At 40.9% G+C, this 21510-nt stretch overlaps 1 protein-coding gene across 13 annotated transcripts in view; it reads right to left on the bottom strand.

Annotated features, from left to right (window-relative positions):
• RBFOX2 (RNA binding fox-1 homolog 2) overlaps positions 1-21510 on the bottom strand; it is a 268012-nt gene that overhangs the window by 166219 nt on the left and 80283 nt on the right. Inside the window, exon 1 of one of the 13 annotated variants that reach the window (XM_060245541.1) lies at positions 4066-4201. The exons of the other annotated variants lie outside the window; for them this stretch is intronic. Within the exon in view, the coding sequence (XP_060101524.1) occupies positions 4066-4080 (15 nt within the window). The 5' untranslated portion in view covers positions 4081-4201. Of the gene's footprint in view, positions 1-4065; positions 4202-21510 lie in introns of those variants that run through there. 13 annotated transcript variants of the gene reach the window in all.

The raw sequence follows: 21510 nt of genomic DNA, 5'->3' as shown, positions 1-21510 counted from the left end.
ATGACATTAGATTCTGTTCAGCAATAGAGGAGTGTTTGCTACCATAAACGAAGTGTTTGCATATGAGTAAGAGTATAGGCATAATTAAACTAATGAAAAATACTAGCTATAGAAAAACTGGAAATATAAAATAAAGAACATTCTGACTAGCAAAAGAAGGACCACAGGACTTACAAAGCTTATGGACAACAAAGTCTGCAAAGACACTATGCTGCAAAAATGGTGATTCAAAGAGAACTGAGTGGGACAGTTCTTGCCCCATAAGTACATAAACCATGTAAGGCTAACAGTGTAATCCTAAGGAGAGTTACTCCAGTCTAAGCCCATTCATTTCAATGGGTTTAGAATGGAGTAACTCTCTTTAGGATTGCACTGTAAGGGTGTGATCAGACAGCCTTTTTGGCCCGCCACAGCCCCACTTTTGGATTTAATGTGCGCAATCACATGTGCACAACTTCTCTCCATAGCTCACTCATCCTTACCTCATGGTAGGACTTCCACATGTGTTAGAGCCACTGGGAACTTCCCAGTGGCAAAGTCCTTGCCACACCGCCAACCATGTGATTGACCCAGGCATGCCATGGACACACCATGCACCACGTGCAGGAGCAGTGTGAACGCTCCTCTCAGCATGTATGAGGCCCATACCTGTGTCAGCTGCTGGGCAGGTGCTATCTGACTTCCACAGCATGTCTAACTGGGACAGCTTCTTAAAAGTTGAGACTGCCATGGCAATTGGCTTGTCTGGTCCCACCTTAAGGAAGTACATAAAAGATTAGATCTAAATAGATCATAAAGTGTTTTTGGTGAGAGACGAGGCAGGTTTCAAACTTGTTCTCAGGCACACAACATAGCAAACTGCTTTTCAAAAACAGTTTTCAATTTTCTACAGAAGTTTATTGATCAAAGAAAAAAAAGTCAACCATTTCACTGGGCTAATACAACATTCTTGCATGAACCTATGGAGCTCCTTAGACTTTTTACTATTATATTTATTCATTAAAACACTTTTACTCTGGCATTCCAGGACCACCCCAACAGGGGCTCAAATTAGCTAACAAAAAGCATACAAAATACACTAAACCAGCACAATCACTACCAACCACATCTTATGCAACAAAAAAAATATGCCAGATCTGTAAAGAGTTTCACCGCAATTGCTGATCTTAACCACCTTCAACTGCCCTCATCAATAATTCAATATTACACAGTTTCCTAAATAACATGAAAGGAGAAGCCTTTCCTTCTGTCATTTTCTGGCAGTGTTCTATGGGACCGATGCCACTATCATAAACTCCAGCAACCAGGCAGTGGCTGATCACAACTGTAGGAGTAAAGAGAAATAACAGACTACTGGGAGGATCAGAGTTGCCATGCAGGTTCATACTAGCCACAAAAGCAGGTAGATCAACCATCAAAGATAAACTACATATGAAAATCCGATGCTGCAGACTAAGAAATGAGGATTACCTTCACTCCCATGCAACATTATGGAGGACAGAATTAAGAGCAGAATGTTGAGACAAATGGATCACTAGTCTAAATCATCAGTTTTTTAAAGTACATTGCACTTTTCAGAGCAAGTGTAAGAGGTAAACCCCTCTCCCAAGGCACCTAAAAAATTCAACACTGGGAAAGAATAAGAAAAAGCAAAACTACATTCATTTGTAAAACATATTTCAATACAGCAAAAAAGATAGTCTTCCTCACACTTCCACTTCAGAAAATAGAACTTTTCTGCATTTTTGAAGAATGTAAGAGGTATCTTGCAAACCCATATCAGCGGTCCACCTATTCCAGCAACCTGTCTCTTGCAGCATCTAACTAGTTGCCCTGGAGAATCAAACAGGCTGCAAGGTCAAGGCCCTCCCTGATGCTGCCACCTAGCACTGGTTTTGGAACTTTACTAACTCTGGATGTGGCAGTTCCCCTTAGTCTTAATGGATGGATCTCCAATCACCTTTCGGAAATGTCTGTGTTTGTGGCTATCGCTACATTAACTGGCATTAATTCCACAATTATATTCCTCACTGAACAAAATGACAACCAAACATCATTAAGTCCAGAGCTTGTAGCTGTCAACACTTCTACAAACATTTAATTTCACACAATTTAATGCAGAATCTACAGAATCTCAACTTTATTTTTACAACAGAACTACCTGTACCCTTGTAGTCACAGAGTCCTGTCAGAAAACATACAGGCAGTAGGGCTGCAAACAAATCAGAACAGAATTAGCGTGACTCATTTCTGCATCCCATTTTGGAGAAATCAGGAGGCTGTTTGAATGCCTTGAAAGTCTGTAGGCTCCTGAGCGTTTTTCCCCCAAAGGACACTGAAATAGTAGCCAAGTTCATTTTTCTGGCCACCATGATTCGCCAAAGGATTTTGTAGCCATAATTTTAATTGGTAACAATGACTGATTTCGCACTCAGCTTACCCCTGTGCTATGCGCAGCAAGAAGAGGAACGTGACCGCGGGGTAAGCTGAGTGCAAAATCGGTCAATGTTTCTAAATTTTAACTGTACCTTTTGTATTTTATGGGTAATTTTTATTCTGTATAACTTGGTAATCCTTTTACTCTATATAACTGATTTCTTTTATGCCAATAAAGGCTGATGACGACGATATAGTGGTCAGCGTGCTGGGATAAGATCTGGGAGACCCAGGTTTGAATCCCCACTTTGCCATGGAAGCTTGCTGGGTGACCTTGGGCTGGTCCCACATTCTCAGTCTAGCCTATCTCACAGGGCGGCTATGAATATAAAATGGAGAGAGAGAATGATGGAAGCTGCTTTGGGTCCCCAGTGGGGATAAACAGCAGGAAAGCATGGCCCTATACCAAGTCCTTTGGGTTTAGCAGCTCAATCTGCAGAAATCAGCAAGAGAAACTTTTCACAGTATGGAGAGAAGCATTATCACCTGCTCAAGTCTCCAGATCAAAAGAAGTGGCTGATTTAAAAAGTTGGCAACTGCAGCAAGGGCCATCAGAAAAGTCTCCAGTGGACAGAAGTCTCGCTGCCTTGCTGACTACAATATATTCTCCTAGTTCTAGGCCTCCAGCCCCTTCTTTCTATTCTCCTTTGTAACCCTCGTAATCAAAATCCAGCAGAATTCAAATACTGATATCAGAATTATACAGACACCATGATTAGTTTACTTTGAGATAAGCAAAATATACAGATTGCTCTTAATTCTTTCTTCTTATAATCAACTAAACCAGGTTTAAAGTGTTGGAAAGGAGGAAATACTAACTTTGCATCATTTATTCTGAAATGGTATAATCTGAATTTAAACATAATTTCCATGGAACAAAATGTGGATTGCTCCACAAAAAATAATTTGGGGGTTTATCATTAAGCCTCTAAATTAGATATTATCTAGGAGAGTGGGAACAGAGCCTATCAGATTATTTATTTAAAAATTACTCACCTACTATAACAAAACAGCTCAAAGCTACCAAGTTACAACACAACCTGGCCTTTGTAAATATGGAAGAAGAAAGTTTACACAACACTCTGTGTCCTGACTCTGGTAATATAAGCACCGCAGGCAAGGTGTCCCTGGCACCTTGTTTCTGGCCACAGTTACCATGATTATAAATTACTTCTGAATATTTGCTCCTTGGCTGGCATTCAATCATCATATAACTTGAGTTGTCGAATCCCCCCTTCATTACCAGCAACATCCTTCAGTCACACTAAAACCCCATCTGAGAAGAATCTGTATTATTGCCTGACACCTATGAGGACAAGAAAATTGCTTCTCTTACCTACAGGTGTCAGGAAATGACAGTTCCAAAACAAAGTTCTCTTTCTTTCTGGTACTTCCACAGAAACGCACAAGATCAAACGCATTCAAATGTAAAAGAAATGCAGTTCTATAAAGCTCAGTTACCTATCTCAATTAAAAAGTACTTTAAGAGGGGAAAGCTAATATCTAGCTTGAGGAAAGACTGAAAAGACTGCACCAAAAAGGGAGGCTGTACATACTAGCAGAGGATCTTCAGCTTTCCACTCCTTATATGTGCAAAGCGTGTAAGCTCTCACACAGATCTCTACTCACCCAGAGGTACATCATGTCAGTCTGGGCACTTTCTACCCAGCAGTTGAGTTGATCTCAGAATGCAAAAGGGATTTCAATAAAACGGGGACACCAGAGTTTTGGGGAAGGGGGAAAAATCCAGATTGCTCAGTTTAAGGATCAAAGTTGATGTTTGGGGGGGGGGGGAATTTTGTTTAAGAAGAAGCGCTTTCTCCCTCCTCCACCTCCTGCTCTGCTTAGCTCTTCTGCTTACGCTTTCCTCGCCTTCTCACTCTATCCCTCCCTGGGAGTTCCCAGCCCAGTGTGTCTGTACTGGCGTGTAGAGCTCACACTCTGTGTTTGCCTCTAGGGAATTTCTCTCTGTCATTCTGCTTCTAAAAACACAATCACTGCTTCAGATTCTTGCAACAGGCAAGGCAGGGTGGGGTCAGCAGTAAACACAATCCATCTCCTAATGCATGGGAGTGTGATTACTTTAAAAGAAAGCGTCTTTTAAAGTGAATGAAAACCTCACTTTCCAAGGTCAGAGATGTTAAACCTTCTCTCGAATACTTTCCAAGCCTTAGTCCCTCATAAAAAGATCCTGTAGCATACCGCTGTCTGCCAGCCCAGCCTACACCAGTCAACGGCATTAGTCACCATATAAAAGCTCTTTAGTTCAATATCAGTATGTGAATATATGACTCTCTGGGTTAAGGCACTAAGCAAACCACAAGAGCCCAAGAGCTAAGAGGAGAGTCTGAGCAATATTCCCTCGAGCTACCCAGAGAGATGCTAGGAAAAACATCGTAGTACGAAGAAAGGAGTAAACAAAACAAAACCAAAGCTTGCCATTTGTGTTTTATTAATTGATCTGCACAAGATAGGGTTGTTGTTTTTCTTTTTTTTAAAAAAATCAATACTTGATAGTGGGAAAAATAAGGCAGGGCTGCTTTTAATTCCATGGAAAGCATTATGTTCCAGGAGCCCCAGAGCCTTCTCTCTTTCACAGTGGCTGAAGCAGCTGCACTCACATCCTAAGACATAGTTCCAATAGGAGTATTGGAAATGAGATTTATTTATAAATAAAGGGGATATTCTTCTTATTCAGCAGGACTGGGGAGACGAGATCCAACAAGCCCTTTTCTGGCTTCATCTCAGTCTCATCCCCAGATAGTCACAGGACAAGTGTCACCTCATCTCACTAATTCCATTTTCTCCGGTAAACTGGAGAAACAGGTTTGCTTACCTCTTGGAAGCCACAAGTGCTTTTAATTGCAAGGTTGCACATGGCAAACATGTAAAATCTAACAGGCTCTGGTCTAGGCCTTGCAGCTGCAAAGATTATCATTATTCATCTGAATATAGAAATGACTAGTAAGAATCACACTATAAACCAATCACATCTGCAATCACTAACAAGCTACAGTAAATCTAACTGTATATGAGCAAAAGAGAAAACTAACTGTACCAAGGAAGACATAGTTGTCCAGGTAGAAGATGCAACTTTTTCTACCTTTGTATTAGGATAGCTCAATTGAAGAGACATAATGTGAAAAAATAAGACTCTTGGCGAGCTTTGTCAAATGATTTTGTTCCTTAGAATGAAATATCCATCATCATGTCAGCATGACTTGCCTAGAATTCAAAATACAGTTTAGTCACATTTGGTTCAGCCCTTGAGTTTTAAATCCCCCTTCCCCCCCCCCCCCACCAAGACAAGCTGCCAGCCAACAATTTGATATGCAGTCTCAGATACAGGTATTTTTCCATGGAATCAACTGTAGCAGAGCTGATTACCTTCTCATCTCCAGTCTCTCCTTCAGAAACAGATGGAATAATTTCAAATGATAGAAACATAGCCCCACATCCAGTTGAAATTTATTTATTTATTTATTTATTGGATTTATATCCCACCCTCCCTGCAAGTGGGTTCAGGGTAGGTCACAACAATTAAAATACAGCATATGAATAAATACAATTAACAGAGAATGAAAAATTCTTGTTGTAGGCACCTGTGGATGCCAGGAATTGAGTTTTTGCCATTTTGCTATTTTTTTTTAAAAAAAATGTGAAGACAGAGTTCTTCTCCAACACAGGTTTGTCACTGATTCCCAAATCAAATCAAAAGACTTACCCTCTAACAATGGTCTCAAAAGCAATTGCTCTCTGTGCTTATCAACATTCCAAACCAAACCAAATGGATGCTCCTAAGGAGCTTCCAGGGCCAGTTTGATTGGGGGAAGGAGAGCTTCTGGTGTGGATAAAAAATACTGTTTCATAGCTTAGTTGTGTTTTAGTACCTTGAATTATCATGAACTATCATTAACTATGTATATAGGTCTTAACCCATAATGTCAGCTGTCCTGGGCTGTATTGAACAGGCAAGGTAAATATTTTGAATAAAAATTAAAATAATACCTCCATGTATTCTTCGATGGGCAATGAAAGAACTGAAAGTCATCATTTTATTACCAAATTATTAATAAAAAGGAGTTTTTGTTTTAAAGAAAAAGCAAACATCCTGTCCTTCCTAGTTCAAAAGCAGGGCTTTTAATTTCTTATAAACCATTAACATATACTACCTTAATGTAGAACTAGTTTACAACAATATTTTACAAACTCAATTTTCCCATTATGATAACTCTTACAAATATCACTTACTGGGATATACAATATGAATCTTGACACGTTTTGGAATTACTACACTAGCCAATATTTATTTCACATTTCTAATAATGCAAAGAAGTATCAAAATGAGGAAAATGGATTTCCCTACCATATAGAAAACAAGAAATTCAAAACACTTATTTAGTGTTGTGACATCTGTGACCTACAGGATGAAATCTCTAAAGATAATAATAATAATAATAATAATAATAATAATAATAATAATAATAATAATAATAATAATAATAATAAATTTTATTTCTATCCCGCCCTCCCCACCTCAGCAGGCTCAGGGCGGCTAACAACATTTTATAAAAACATACAATAATAATAATAAAACCTTTAAATTTAACAATATAAAACATCAACAATAAACTTAATAACATTAAAACCAGTTCAATAAATAGAGTTATTCTGCGGTATAGTTCTTCAACCGCGTTGGCGGCTCCTTAATTTCTGATCTTCCTAACAGTCCGGGTGTGCAAATTTGAAAAGGACGGTCTTGCAGGCCCTGCGGAACTGCTCAAGGTTCCGCAGGGCCCGCACCTCCTCGGGGAGTCGGTTCCACAGAGTAGGAGCCGCAATCGAGAATGCCCGTGCTCTGGTGCTCTGATATTTTATCTCCTTCGGCCCGGGGATGGTCATTAGATTTTTCCCGACTGACCTCAGTGCTCTCTGGGGTTCGTACACCATACGATGTCATACACCAGGTTATCTATCAGTAAACTCTGTTATTCTGGTAGGTTACAATGCATTCAAGTTCACAGGATATTTTTGTTTGTTTTAAACATCCACAAGGAACTGAAATAATCTTTTTTATTACAAACAGAAATTCCTCAGGAAAAATAAAGAAACAAGAGGACACAGTCAAATACAGTATGTCTACTTTCAAACTGATAAAACTAAAATCCTATGCATTAAAGGGAGATCTATGAAAGGTTTGACAAGCAACACCCTCTTCCTCCTACACATATACACACATGCGCTTAAAAGGCAAACAAAACTTCACTGAGAAGTGTGGGCAGGCTGGTACTTACACTCACTGTTGGTGGGAATGCCTGCTAATATTGAATTCTAGACTGATGTTCTTCAGCTGATCCAACTCATCACGTCCTATCAATTACCTCTCAAGTCTGACCTCATATTTTTTAATTTATGGGATTCACTATCAGTTCCTAAAATACTTCGTGAATTGATTACCAGCTTTCTAGTAGCAGCTAAAGCCTCTATCGCCTCCTTTTGGAAGGGTTCCAAGGCTCCTACTACAATTACCTTGCTCTCAAAAGTATGGGAGCATTTCAGCATGGGAACAATCACAGCCAGTCTACAACACTCAGTCTCTTCTCACTTTTCAGATAAATCATATTCCTTTGTTGATTATGACAGTTCTCAAGAAATTCCTCTTTATTGTCCCTCTCATATGTTTATGTTTTAGTTTTAATTCATTATCTCGCCTATTTACATTAATCATTGCGCTCTATAACACACGAGTGGAAGTTAGTATTTACTTTTACCTTTGGTTTCATTAAACATCTCGCATTCCCATTTGTGGTCAACTTGATTTTAACGTTATTTTATACAAGGATTCCTCTGTGTGTGTATACACATATAAGTATATTTAGGGATGAGTGTGCATGCAAAATTCTATAATTTTTTACTATTCAACTTTCTATTGTCATTTGATAATGTATTGGATCAATTTATTGCTACATTTTGTTATCACTTACTAGCTCTTATTCTTGTTCTGTGTGTTTTTTTAGCATATCTTTATAAACCTTTGTATTTTTTTTAAACTTGTTCACTGGCTAGAATATACACAATTTCAAATACCTCTTCTAGTTCTGAAGACTATTTTCACCAGGACAGAAGACATAATTTATAACTTGCTGAACATATAAAAGTGTACTCTTTAGCATATCTATGGAATTTAGAAGTATAAATCCCTAACAGTGTAATCCTAAACAAGAATAAACCCTTATAAGTCCATTGAAATTAATTTTCTATAAATAAAACAGTAAGCACAGTATATTCAACACATAAGAGAACTGCAGTATATTCAACACATAAGAGAACTGCAAACTGCTGTACTCTATGCTACCTTAGCACATGCACCTATGTTTCTGCTCTCTGAAAGGTAGGTAAAAATAAAGGTTGAAAACAAAACATATTATAAGCCCTTGTAAGATCACAGCAGAAACAAAAAAAAAATAAACTAAAAGTATGAAATGCTCTGAGCCTGGGAAAACATGAAATCATTAGGTATTGCAAGCTTCTCTCTCCCCCCACAACACCAGGTCTGCTCAGATTGGCAACGGCTCTCTCCAGTATAATATCCCCCTTTAGATGTGGGTTTCTAGGTTAGAGTACTCACTAGGCACCAGTTCATTCATCAGAGACAAGCTGGCTCAAAAGAGTTGCTCTTTTGAAATGTTGTCCACAGCGTCGGAGCTTCAAAGGGTGAGGACAGGAGGGGGAGAAGGGGTAGAAAAGAGCCCCAAAGGCCTGGTTAAAGCCCTGGGTAGGCTGGGGTTGGCCCGCGGGCCGGGACTTTGATAGCCCCATTTTAAGCTTCTTCAGTTTATGAAAGACAGCACAACTGATCTATTCCTGGCAAAGGGGGGGGGGGGAATCCAGTTAACCTTCTCATACTGTCATGATAGTGGAAGAAGGTAGTTTTTTAATATGCCAAAGAGTATCTGATTTCATCAGTAATTCCAAAAGGGCTTCCTTTTGGCCAGTTTAACTGTACATATACCAAACGCATGCCCCATCCCCTCTACACACATTCACACACAATGAATATTTCTTCCAGGGAGTAAATATCTTAATATCTATCTTCTAGACCCAACATAGTAAATCAACTAGTATCTACAATGATCCTCACAACAGATCCTGGGTCTCTTGTAATATTAATTCACAAAATAATCTATATGCTTTTAACACTGATATGCCCTTGTTTGAACATTTATATCATCAAAAGAAGCCATATGGTTTCTCTTTTCTCCTCTATTGACACTGTGATGATCTTTTTAAATTCTAACCTACCTTGTTCACAATGCCAATTTTCTCTTGATCTGAGCATGTCATACACTTGCACTGAATTAAAATGAGTAATATTTCAAGAGCATTTTCAGCTCATTGCATAGGCAGCCAGGCAAAAGCTGCTCTCAATGCATGCTCTAAACTTACTGGATTACTGGGACAATGTTAGAATCTGGAAGGCTGTGGAAATTTCAGTTCCCATCAATCTCCTTCTGGTGAAATATGGGGGGGGGAGGTTCAGGAAATATAGGGACCAGTTGGTCCAGTCCTAACACAGGGGTGGGGAACGTCAGGCCCAAGGGCTGTTTACAGCCCTTGAGATCACTTGGTCTTACCCTCAGGGATTGCTAGGGCGAGCCAAGCCACATGGTGGCCTCCCTGGGGCCCAGCTGGCTAGCAGGGATTGCGGGGCCCAGCCATGCTGCAGTCTCCCTGGGGCCTGGATCACTACAGGGCCTGGAATAGTCATTGTCACAGTTCAGGTAAGTTTCCCCCTCATTTCTTTATTTCCTTTTCTATTTCTTCCCCCCATTTCTTTGTTTCCTTTAATTATCCCTTAATTCTTCCTTTAATTCTCCCCTTTCTTTCCCTTTCTTTCCCTTTATTTTCCTTTATTACCCTATCTCCCCCATTTATTTCCCTTTCTTCCCCTTTCTCGTGGGCATTTGATGAAATTGCTGAGCAGACAGGTTAAAACGGATAAAAGGAAGTACTTCTTCACCCAAAGGGTGATTAACATGTGGAATTCACTGCCACAGGAGGTGGTGGTGGCCACAAGTATAGCCACCTTCAAGAGGGGTTTAGATAAAAATATGGAGCACAGGTCCATCAGTGGCTATTAGCCACAGTGTGTGTGTATATATACATTTTTTTGCCACTGTGTGACACAGAGTGTTGGACTGGATGGGCCGTTGGCCTGATCCAACATGGCTTCTCTTATGTTCTTATTTCCCTTTATTACCCTTTCTCCCCCACCCCATTTCTTTATTTTCCTTTCTTTCCATTTCTTTATTTCTAACCTGGTGCCTTGGTATAGCCTGGAATTGCGGCTGATGAAATAAGGGCTCAGACGGCTAGAGAGGCAGTGGTGGCGTACTCAAGATGAAGTGACTAGAACATCTTATTTTATTTATTTATTTATTTTATGATTTATATCCTGCCCTTCCCAACGAGAGGCTCAGGGCGGCTGAGAGTTTATGATATCCTATGAGATGGCAGTCAAAGTCACAAAGAAAGCTTACTTTGCAGCCAGGATTGCATCTGCAAATTCACACCCAACACAATTGTTTAGCACAATTCAGACTCTCACAACCCTGCTGCAAGGCAGACCAAATATTAGGGAATTGGACATCGACTGTGAGGCTTTTGGGACTTTTTTACAGATAAGATCTCATCGCTCCATCGCGATTTCCTTGCTATATTTGACATGGTATGTGAACTCGAGGCTCCGTGGATGTTTTCTGGACCAGCTTTGGATCGGTTTACAACACTCAGCCTGGAGGAAGTTGACAGCATACTCTTCACTGTGTGCCCAACGATGTGTGATCTGGACCTTTGCCCATCCTGGCTGATTAAAGCTTGCTGGTTGGAGCTACGACATCCTATACGGGATACTGTAAATAGATCCTTCTCTGAAGGGCTTTTTTTAACTCCTCCAAAAGAGGCAGTGGTCCACCCTCTCTTGAAAAAATCAACACTGGACCCGGTCGAATTGGCACATTACCAACCGATCTCGAACTTACCCTTTTGGGGTAAGATTATTGAGAGGGCAGTAGCGCTACAGTTGCAGAGTTTTCTGGAGGACGCTTCCATCCTAGATCACCATCAGTCTGGCTTCCGCCCAGGTCATGAGATGGAGACAGTACTGGTTGCCCTGGTGGATGACCTCCAACGGCATCTGGATTGAGGTGGTTCGGCAGTATGGATGTTACTAGATCTGTTGGCTGTGTTTGACACAGTTGACCATCAGTTACTGACCCATTGCCTCGCCGACACAGGGATTCAGGGGTTGGCCTTGCAATGGCTCTCCTCCTTCCTATATGGTCGGGGCAAAGGGTGGTGATTGGGGGACAGTCATCCCAGAGACATTCGCTTAATTGCAGTGTGCCTCAGGGGGCTGTGCTTTCCCCGATGTTATTTAATATCTATATGCGCCCCCTTGCACAGATTGCCCGGAGGTATGGTTTGAGTTGCCATCAGTACACTGATGACACCCAGCCCTATCTACTGATGGACAGCCAGTCTGGCTGTGCCATGGCAGGATGGCTTAGGTTGAGTCGACTGAAGCGGAATTGAAAGAAGACAGAGGTCCTTTGCCTGAGGTGCAGCAGTCCAGGTAGGGAAATTCCCTTACCAGCTTTTGACGGTGCACCACTGACAATGGCACCCAGGGTCAGAAGCTTGGGGGTACTACTGGAGCCTTACTTGACAATGGAGGCCAAGATAGCAGCCACTGCTAAATCCACCTTCTTCCATCTTAGGCAGGGTGAGGTAGTTGGTTCCCTTCCTGGAGCGTGACAACCTGGCAACTGTAATCCATGCTACAGTCACCTCGAGACTGGACTTCTGTAATGCCCTCTACTTGGGGCTGCTTTGTCGCGAATCCAGAAACTACAGCTGGTACAGATACTGGACCTTTCCAGGTGGGAGCACATTTAGCCGAGGCTGCGGGAACTGCACTGGCTGCCAATAGTATACTGAATTCGTTACAAGGTTATGACCTTTAAAGCCCTATATGGCTGAGGACCTGTCTACCTTAGGGACCATCTCTTCCCACACATCCCCCAGAGGGTACTTAGATCCAGTACACAAGATCCCCGGGCCGAGGAAGGCTAGACTAAAATCTACTAGAGAAAGAGCCTTTTCAGTCGTCCTCCCCTATTGATTCCCCTATTGGTGAAATCAACTGCCAGAGGCCAGAGCCTTGCAGGACCTTGCCCAGTTCCGCAAGGCCTGCAAGACCATACTTTTCCGGATAGCCTTTAATCGATCCTAACAGGCCGATACAGTAGCAGGAAGAACACCCATCATCCAACTGAACTGAAAGGATATCCTGATATTAGCACCATATTGTTTTAAACCGTTTGAGGTTGTTTTAAAGCGTTTTAGATTGTTGTAATTAATGGCTGACCTGAACCTGTTTAAATGTAATTGTTAGCAATATTGTTATAGTGATTTTATAGGTTGTGAACCACCCTGAGCCTGCCCTGGCGGGGAGAGCGGGATATAAATCTAATAATAAATAATAAATAAAATTTACCTTTCTTTCAATTTCTTTCCCCTATTTCTTTATTTCCCTTTCTTTCCTCCCATTTCTTTCTTTTCCTTTATTAACCTTTCTTCCCTCAATTTCTTTCTTTCCGTTTCTCCTCCTTCCTTCCTCACTCTCTTTCTTTCTCTCTCTCTCTCTGTGGAGCCTGAGTGGTGGGCATTGTGAAAGTCTGCTGCTGGGGTACATGGGTGCCTTTAAAGGTTTGCTGGGAGCAGCTGCAGTTTCCACATGGGGGGTGGGGTGGGAGTCAGCTACCACCATTTTAATTTGCACATGATTATCCCAGATGGAGTGGCCTAATATGCTAATGAGTGTATGACCTAATATGCTAATATTAGGGGATGTGGTCTAATATGCCTGGACCTAGGCATTTGCCTAGGGCAGTGGGATGGTGTGTGTGTGTGTGTGCTGAATTAGGCTCTCCCCACATGATTTCAAATAGAAAAATAATTAATTGCATTAATTTTGCTGGCCTGAATTGTTCTCCCTCGGCGGAGCACTGGTTTTTAAGTTGATAAATTTGTATGGCCCGCGAATGATGTTATAAATATCCAAAAGGCCCTTGTCAGAAAACAGGTTCCTCACCCCTGGTCTAACAAGATCTCCAGCGACTACTTGTTTCTCTCTCCCTTCAGAAAGATATAGTCTGTGGCTTGAGAAAGGGGGCAAAAGCATGTATGCATGGGCACACATATCCTAAACAGCCACAAATGTCCAAGTTTGTTCGATGGGGATTATCACAAAAATGTGAAGAGTTTTGGGTTCAGTATGCAGGTGTTCCCTCATCACTAGAGTATTTTAATATTCCTTGGATTCATCTGTCAACATGGTGCAATAAGAAGAGCTGAGCTTGGAACTGTGAAATCTTGATTAAAATCTACATGCAGCCATGAGGCTCAACTGGGTGGCCTTGGGCTAGCCCCTTAACCTACCACACAGAACTGTTGTAGGCTTAAGCAAGTTCTGAAGAGGTGAGGCAAGATATAAATATGACAAATAAATACCACACTGGGGTAACAAATTAGTGTTAATTCTTGATCAGGAAACTGAAAGACTGAAACTAGACACAACTATTTATGTCTCAAGTTTTGAATTGATGTGTTTATTTAGATTATTTGATGTCTCCTCATAAATTATCCAAGGCAACCTACAACAGAAACAAATAATAATCTTCCTTGCTTTCACAACTCATTCTAATATTTTAATCACAAAAACATAACTATACATATTCAATATCCTATAGCTCTACACTCAAATGTAGAGAAATATAAAGGGACTGAGGATGAAGTAATGCAGATTAATTCCATCAAGAATCCAACTGCTGAATTGATTCATACTCATACACCTAACTCGTTAATCTATTTACATGCAGCCTTTAGATATTAAACTCAATTTAGGCTGCCCAAGGTAAAGATAAACAAATGGCAGTATTAACAGAAATGCACTTCCATCAATTAAGTGGCAAAGGCTTTGGGAAATGTCAATCTAATCTAAACAGAATAGCACCCTTCTATGTCCACTGAAATCAGATATATCTCACAAATGTCTGTGGCACAGATGTTGAGAGGCTGGCCCTGAAGCTGGAATTTAAACTATTAAATATAGTGTTGATTCTGCAAGCACATACATGTTCCTGGCTTTTACTCCTGGCTCCTAAAGTGAACAAAAAGGAAAACCCAGCAGATACATACTTTCCTTCATAGAAACCCAGCTTTCATCTGCTAAAGACATTCCAAGGCAGACTGTTCCCCAAATTTTAGAAGAAAGGTATAAAAATGTTTCTTTCAGACCAGTATCAACCAGAACAGGGGCGTCAAACTCAATTGTTAGGAGGGCCGATCTGACACAAATGGGACTTTGTGGGGCCAGGCCATGTGAATCATAAAATGTAACGTGAGGTAGCAGAGATACAAACTTTATAAAGGACACAGACAAACACAATTAAAGGTATTATTTTTAACTTAAAATACAAACATGCTTAATTTTTGTTTAAAATGGAAAGGTGGGGGAATAGTGGAATTTGACAATGAATGCGATTTTTAAAATAAAACATCAAGAAAAAGCACAAGGATCACAGCAAAAACTAAAAATATAAAATGCTCTGAGCCTGGGAAAACAATGAAATGGCACAGCAAGCTTCTCCCCCCCCCCCCACCTCCCTGGGTCTACTCAGATTGGCAATGGATCTCAGTGTAATATGCCCCTTTGGCTGTGGGTTCCCAGGTTAAAGTACTCACTAGGTTAGGTCCATTGAGCAGAGACAAGCTGGCTCAAAGCATTAACCCTTTATTTGCAAGGACACAGCTCCAAGAAGCATGAGTTTCATGTATCTACAGGAACACTGAAAGTGAAATTATCTCCATTCCATTGAAACACACTGCAGTACAGACGAAGTTGCAAGGAAAATGTGGAATGGACTTTCCATTAAGGTTTCTGGGCCCTATCTATCTGGGCACAAAGACCCTTAATAGAAAATCCATTCCATGTACTGCAATTAGCAAAGACAAGGCAGAAAGAGCCCAGAACTGAAAGAGCAGGGAACTTTGTCACCCTTGGAGCTTCAAAGAGTGAGGACTGAGGGTCTGTAATTTAATGCCTTTGAACTAGAATAGCTTGTGCTATACATGTAAAAAGTTTCAGCATTTTATCAGTTGGAAAAGTACCCTATCAATTTTGATACTCAATATGAGTCAGTCAATGAAGCATATGTTTTACTCAAATTATATGGTATCTGTGGAACTTGTGCAATAGAAGTGAAAACAGGATTGATTTTATATCAGCATCTATGCATTGTTTCTCAATATGCTACAACAATGCTACAATATGCTACAGCAGCAATTCCTTCCTTTTAGTTTCACAAGGTTAGTTGAATACCTAATTTACCCCCATCAGGCGAGAAAGACATTTAGCAGATCTTGAAATTCTTGTAGCAAATGTGGGGGGAAATGTAACAAATGATGAAATTAGATTTTGGATCCATTCTTTGTAGGTGGTGTATCACCTACAAGATTTTGGTTTACAACAAGCACCAGTAGCACACAAGATAAACTATGAATAATAGCGTTTTCTAGGAAGAAATACATCAGTCTCCTTTTGCAGCCTATACAAAGGAAAGCTAAACCTCAAAGAAAACTTTCTATATCTGGTGACTCCCTTTTCAATTGAACAGATTCTACATCTTTAGGTCACACAGAGTTGAGCTTGTGTCATTTTTCATTGTTATGGTCAACTGGAAAAGCTATCGTAAAAAATGTCATAAGCTCTGGGATACAGAGGCCAAAAGAGGCAAGAATTATATTCTACAATTCTAACTGTACCTCAGTCCCTTGTTTAATTTGCTCTGTGGATTACTGAAATACAGGAAAGAAAAACATACCTTAAGGTTGCTTTTAGTAAATATACTTTGGATTAATAATATAATTTATATGGCACATTATAACTTGACAGAAAAAAGGACTAACTCTGGCCCTAAAAGTTTACATTTATAGATAAGACATCATGGGAAGGAACAATCTGAAAAAGAAACACAGCTACACTTCAAACAAATGCAGCAATTAATAAGGAGATATTAGTTCAGTAAACATATATTGCAGCGAACACAAGTGTGTCTACAGATGTGTTCCTCACCAATGATACTAGATATTTAATACTTGTTTGTAAATTCTGACACTTCTTGGTTGTTAGCTGATGTCGACCTTCATGTGACTCTTGCAATGGTAAATTTTTGGTCCATGACATTTAATAATGTTATCCCATAATCTAAATAATGTATTAATAATTACGCATTTTGTATCTTTTCTTTATTTGCTTATGACCAACTGATCTGTGATTATTAATAAATTGGAATGAGTGGAACACTTCTTGGCTTTGGATGGGTGTAGATATATTGTTCCTGATTAGGGAAGAGCATTACATTTCAAGGTTTGCTGGGTTGCCTGAATTGGTGGTTCATTTTATTTTGTGTTTTTCCAGCCAAGCCTCTCTTTCTTCTAGTGGCTGAGGCTCCCCCCACTCCTGGTCTCCTGGGGAAGGAAGGAAAGAGCCAGAGCTTCCTCTGTCCAGTTCCCTGGATCCCATGGGAGAAAATACAAAGAAAGCACCTTTAAGACCAACGAGTGCCAATGTTTTAAGGTGTTTTTTTAAAAAAATCTTTAACTGTGTTTGTCTGTGTCCTTTATAAAGTTTATATCTCTGCTACCTAATCTAAAATAGGAGCACACATGGCCCAGCCCAACCCGACAAGGTATCATTTATGTCAGATCCGGCCCTCAAAACAAATGAGTTTGACACCCTTGGCCAAGAGGGTGACTGAAACCCAGCCTCTCTCATTCTGAGACCCCTGGCCACTTTCAGAGGAGGTCTCCCAGAACGGCCTCAGGAGGGGGCATGCCATCAAGGAAGCCAAGGCATGACACATACACATATTGTCAATACGTAACATGATGCTTATCATTGTGTTTTCTTGCTTCCATTTGCTTCTTGAATCTGTGGACTAATATCCAAGGGATCTTGAATGAAACAATAAAAAGGAACTTAAGGTCATTCCTACCAAGTGATCAAGCTCATCCTTGACACAGCCATGAACCGTCAGTTTGGAAATACACTTCTCTTATTTATTTGGGCTTGATTACTTCTCTCTGAGGCCATGCAGGGAGCAAACCATTATTTCCCTTGGACAATGAAACAAAACAGCATTCTCTTCCCCAAGCCAAAGAACTGGTCCTAACTTTCTTCCACCCCTTTAGAGGAGGTGGTGCTTCAAGATAGCCCAGGAGGCATCAGTAGGGAACTCATTTGGAAGCAGCTGTTTTCATTAGACTACACTTTGCTTGGATCCTCACAACATTTCATGATAGGCCCCATAACACGTCCCTCCAAAAAACAGTATTAGAAATCTCCTGGAATTTTAACTTAAAATGATTGCACAAGAATTTCATGTTCATACTAACTAGAACCAGGAGCAACACAGACATGTACATTTTTAGTCATACAGTTCTTATATGAGAAGATTTTGACTGAAAATGTCAACACTTTGTGAGATGCACTATGTCAGAAAGAGGGTCTTTGCCTAGCTTTCTTTTGACTATACTTTCTGCTTTGAACCACATGGTACTGCCTCAGTGTATGGTTAGAGGGCACATGATATAGCAGGTCTTGCTGCAGCTCAGTAGCACTGGGTCTGGTCATCACTCTTTGATAGAAGAAAGTTGGTATGCAAATGTAATAAAGTAGTAATAAATTCAGATTGCCTGGGCACAAGCACTCTTAAGTGGTGAGCTTTCGTGAGTCACTGCTCACTTCTTCAAGTACTTCTTCAGTACTTGAAGTAGGCAAATAAGATGAAAGCTCATCCCCTACCACAAATTTTGTTAAGTCTTTAACGGCTGGCTCGCCCATGAGGCAAATTGGACTCTCCATATCCTGGTACCCCAGACAAACGCCTAATTAGTCCGTCCCCCCGCCATGCGCTGAGAGAAGCAATGCCCAGCCTCCCTTTACCCACTTCGATGCAGGCATCTCCTTAAAGCGTTCTCTTATGAGAGCACAGGACACGACGAGGCTTCACTCGCCCCTCCCTTCTGGGAGGGGGAGAAGCCTCATCACATCCTGTGCTCTCTTAAGAGAATGTTTTACAGAGACTCCCACATTGAAGCGGGTAAGGGGAGGCTGGTGTCGCTCCTCTTAGCATGCTGGAGGGGAGGTGGGGAGGTGGCCTGTACAAATACTACAAAAGCCTCATCACATTGCGCATTCTCTTAAGAGAATGCATTATGGAAATACCAGGGTCAAAGCGGCCTGGGTAAGAGGAGGCTGGCCCACTCCTGTGAGCACTCGGGGGGCGGGGACTGGAGCATGGCGCTGCATTGCAGTGCTGCAAATAAGACAACAAGGGAGGGAGGGGTGGGAAGGGCGTGGTGCGGGCAAGCAGACAGAGGGGAGGGCTGGTGGGGCACAGCAACGCAGGGCGGCACCATAAAGGGTATGCCACGGGGCAACTTTGCCTGGGGCGCGGGGGACCTTAGGGCCAGCCCTGGTCTTTAAGGTACTACTGGACTCTTACTCTTTTCTACTGCTACAGGCAGACTAACAAGGATATCCAGATTTGATCTATCTCCATGAAAAAGCGGAAATGTCCAGCTTCCAAAAATTAAATAAATATTTATATTCTTATTTATTTTATTATAAAAATGTTCATTACCATTGTGACAAATGATTGTGAAGAAAACAGTTGTTGTACTTGTGTAATACATTTTTAAAAAATTAATTTAAAAATTATGTATTAAAATAAATAAATAAAGCAATATAGTGCTCGGTTATTGGAAAATAAATTGTGTCACTTTTCATTAACAGTAACATGGGTATTCAGTAAGTGACCCATAACAGCAGCATAGTCACATTCCAGACAGCAAAAACTGCTGTGGGGCAAACAGCATTTTCCAGGCATATAATACTAATGTTTGAGTTCTGGAAAATAGATTTTTCTACAACAGAAAGGTTAAATTAGAGAAAACATACGAGAGAATAGAAACTACCCAATGTGCATGAAATATCACCAGAAAATGCTCTGTCAGGATGCAGCAAATCTTTTAAATACAGAGCACGCATAAAAAGCTCCCTGTTATTTAAAAAACCCTCTAGGTACAATAAAGACCCATACCCCAATCTTCTCTGTTAACAGGAAGCAACAAAAGTAAAAGGCTAGGAAATATAAGCAGTTTCTTCTTAATATAACCCTCCCTGGAGCTCCAGCTCTCTCCATCAGCAATGCCTTCTCTTCTCAATGCTACACTGCAGTGAGCATGCAGCTCAATACTTCTGCAGCGGAAAGCAGCTTGCCACCATACAGGTTCCCATGAGTTAAAAGCTGAGATTTCTGCTAAAATTGAACCAAGAACTAAACAGCTATCTGATGTGTGGGTGGCGGCAGCAACCAAAGTCACTTCCATATGATTGGCTGCACTGCTGAAGAGAGAGTCAAAGGAAGACACAGGTCACAAGACCCTTTTTGGTATATAGCAGTATGGCATCTGCTCAGGCTTTCATTTAGTCTGTCAGTTCCTTTTAACATGGGAACTGGTAGAAAACAGCCTCTGACCTTGGTTGGAAAGAAAGCCCTTATCCTCTAATTGTAGATTTCTTACAGCACACAACCCAGCATGCAATTAATACGAGCAACCAAGAAAATCGTTTCACCATGCAATAGAATCACCTCTTCTCATTAAAATGGTACCCAAAATGAAGCATACTATATTCACCTGCCATTCTCAATCTGGATTAAACGATTTATTCAAATGGTTCACCCTCCTGCTAAAGACAGACTACAATTTTAGAGGGCTCCTGCTACAATGTGCAACTGTAGACAAAGCATAGATGTAATGATGCTTTTGAGAAAATACTCAGATTTTTTCCTCTCTTTTTTAGTATTTTTGTATATTTTAGGTGTGTGTGTGCACGTGTGTCTGTCCCCAGAAGTCATGGCAACCTCTGGTGACTAACCCCAACTGGGGGCCTAGAGGATATTCAGAGAAGTGACTGAATAGAGCCTGCCCTGTCCTCTCAATCGGGTATTTCAAAGACCATCCAGGTACTAACCACAGCCAACCCTGCTTAGCTTCTAAGATCTGACAGGATTGGGCTTGCCTGGGCTATCCAGGTCAGGGCAAGAAAATATTCAGATTTTTTGATTTCACGAATTATGTTTGCCAACTCAAAAGACATAGCTGATACTTTAAATAAGCAAAGATCGTCAGCACAGATCTCTATAGGTTAGAGCAAGATGGGAACTGCCTGCAGATGAGTAAGATTCTAGCTTATGATCCAGGTAGTAGATACTGCACCATCACTAGTGGTCTACAGGCAGCAGCCAAAACATAAAGACTGTTAGAGAGTCTTATATTGCTTCCTCTCTGTATTAGTCCTTTTGCTAGCAAAAAGGGCAGAACTGTTACCCCTTATGATGAAGAAAATCCCTCTGCATTTAAGGAAAAGGTACTGGGCAGAGGACAGGGAGCAACAGAAAAAAAAACTGCTTTAGCTTTTCAAGCAAAAAGGAAAGAGCAAAGAAGGGGAAAAACAGGGTTCAGGGTTTTGTGAGCAAGGAGTAAATGATGAAACAGATGAGGCTTGGGCTCTATTTTCTGCCTTTTCCTTTGCCCTCCCATTTTCCCCACCTCATTTGTGGGAAATGGAAACACTGAGAGCCTGCAATAAAATCTACTCTGAGCAATTCCTTTCCCTTTTGACCTGTATTGATAAAGACAGGCCATCTTGCCCGGGGATAAGAGCCCATGGAATACAGAGATGATGGGGAGGTGGGTAGACTAAATCACTGGAGTTCCCTCCTTCCCAAAATGCTTCTTGGATAACTGAAGAGCTGGGAGTGATGAAACCATTTGACAGATGGTTAGAATGCAGGTGGAGGAAAACTCAAAGTGAATGTGTCCAAACATGGTGAGAGTACATAATAATGCCTACTCTGTGGTGAAGATGGTGGTGAAGCAGGT

Source organism: Heteronotia binoei, chromosome 8 (assembly GCF_032191835.1).
Source record: "Heteronotia binoei isolate CCM8104 ecotype False Entrance Well chromosome 8, APGP_CSIRO_Hbin_v1, whole genome shotgun sequence".
In the NCBI taxonomy this organism is placed as follows: domain Eukaryota; kingdom Metazoa; phylum Chordata; class Lepidosauria; order Squamata; family Gekkonidae; genus Heteronotia; species Heteronotia binoei.
This window is presented reverse-complemented; position numbering and strand designations above follow the sequence as displayed.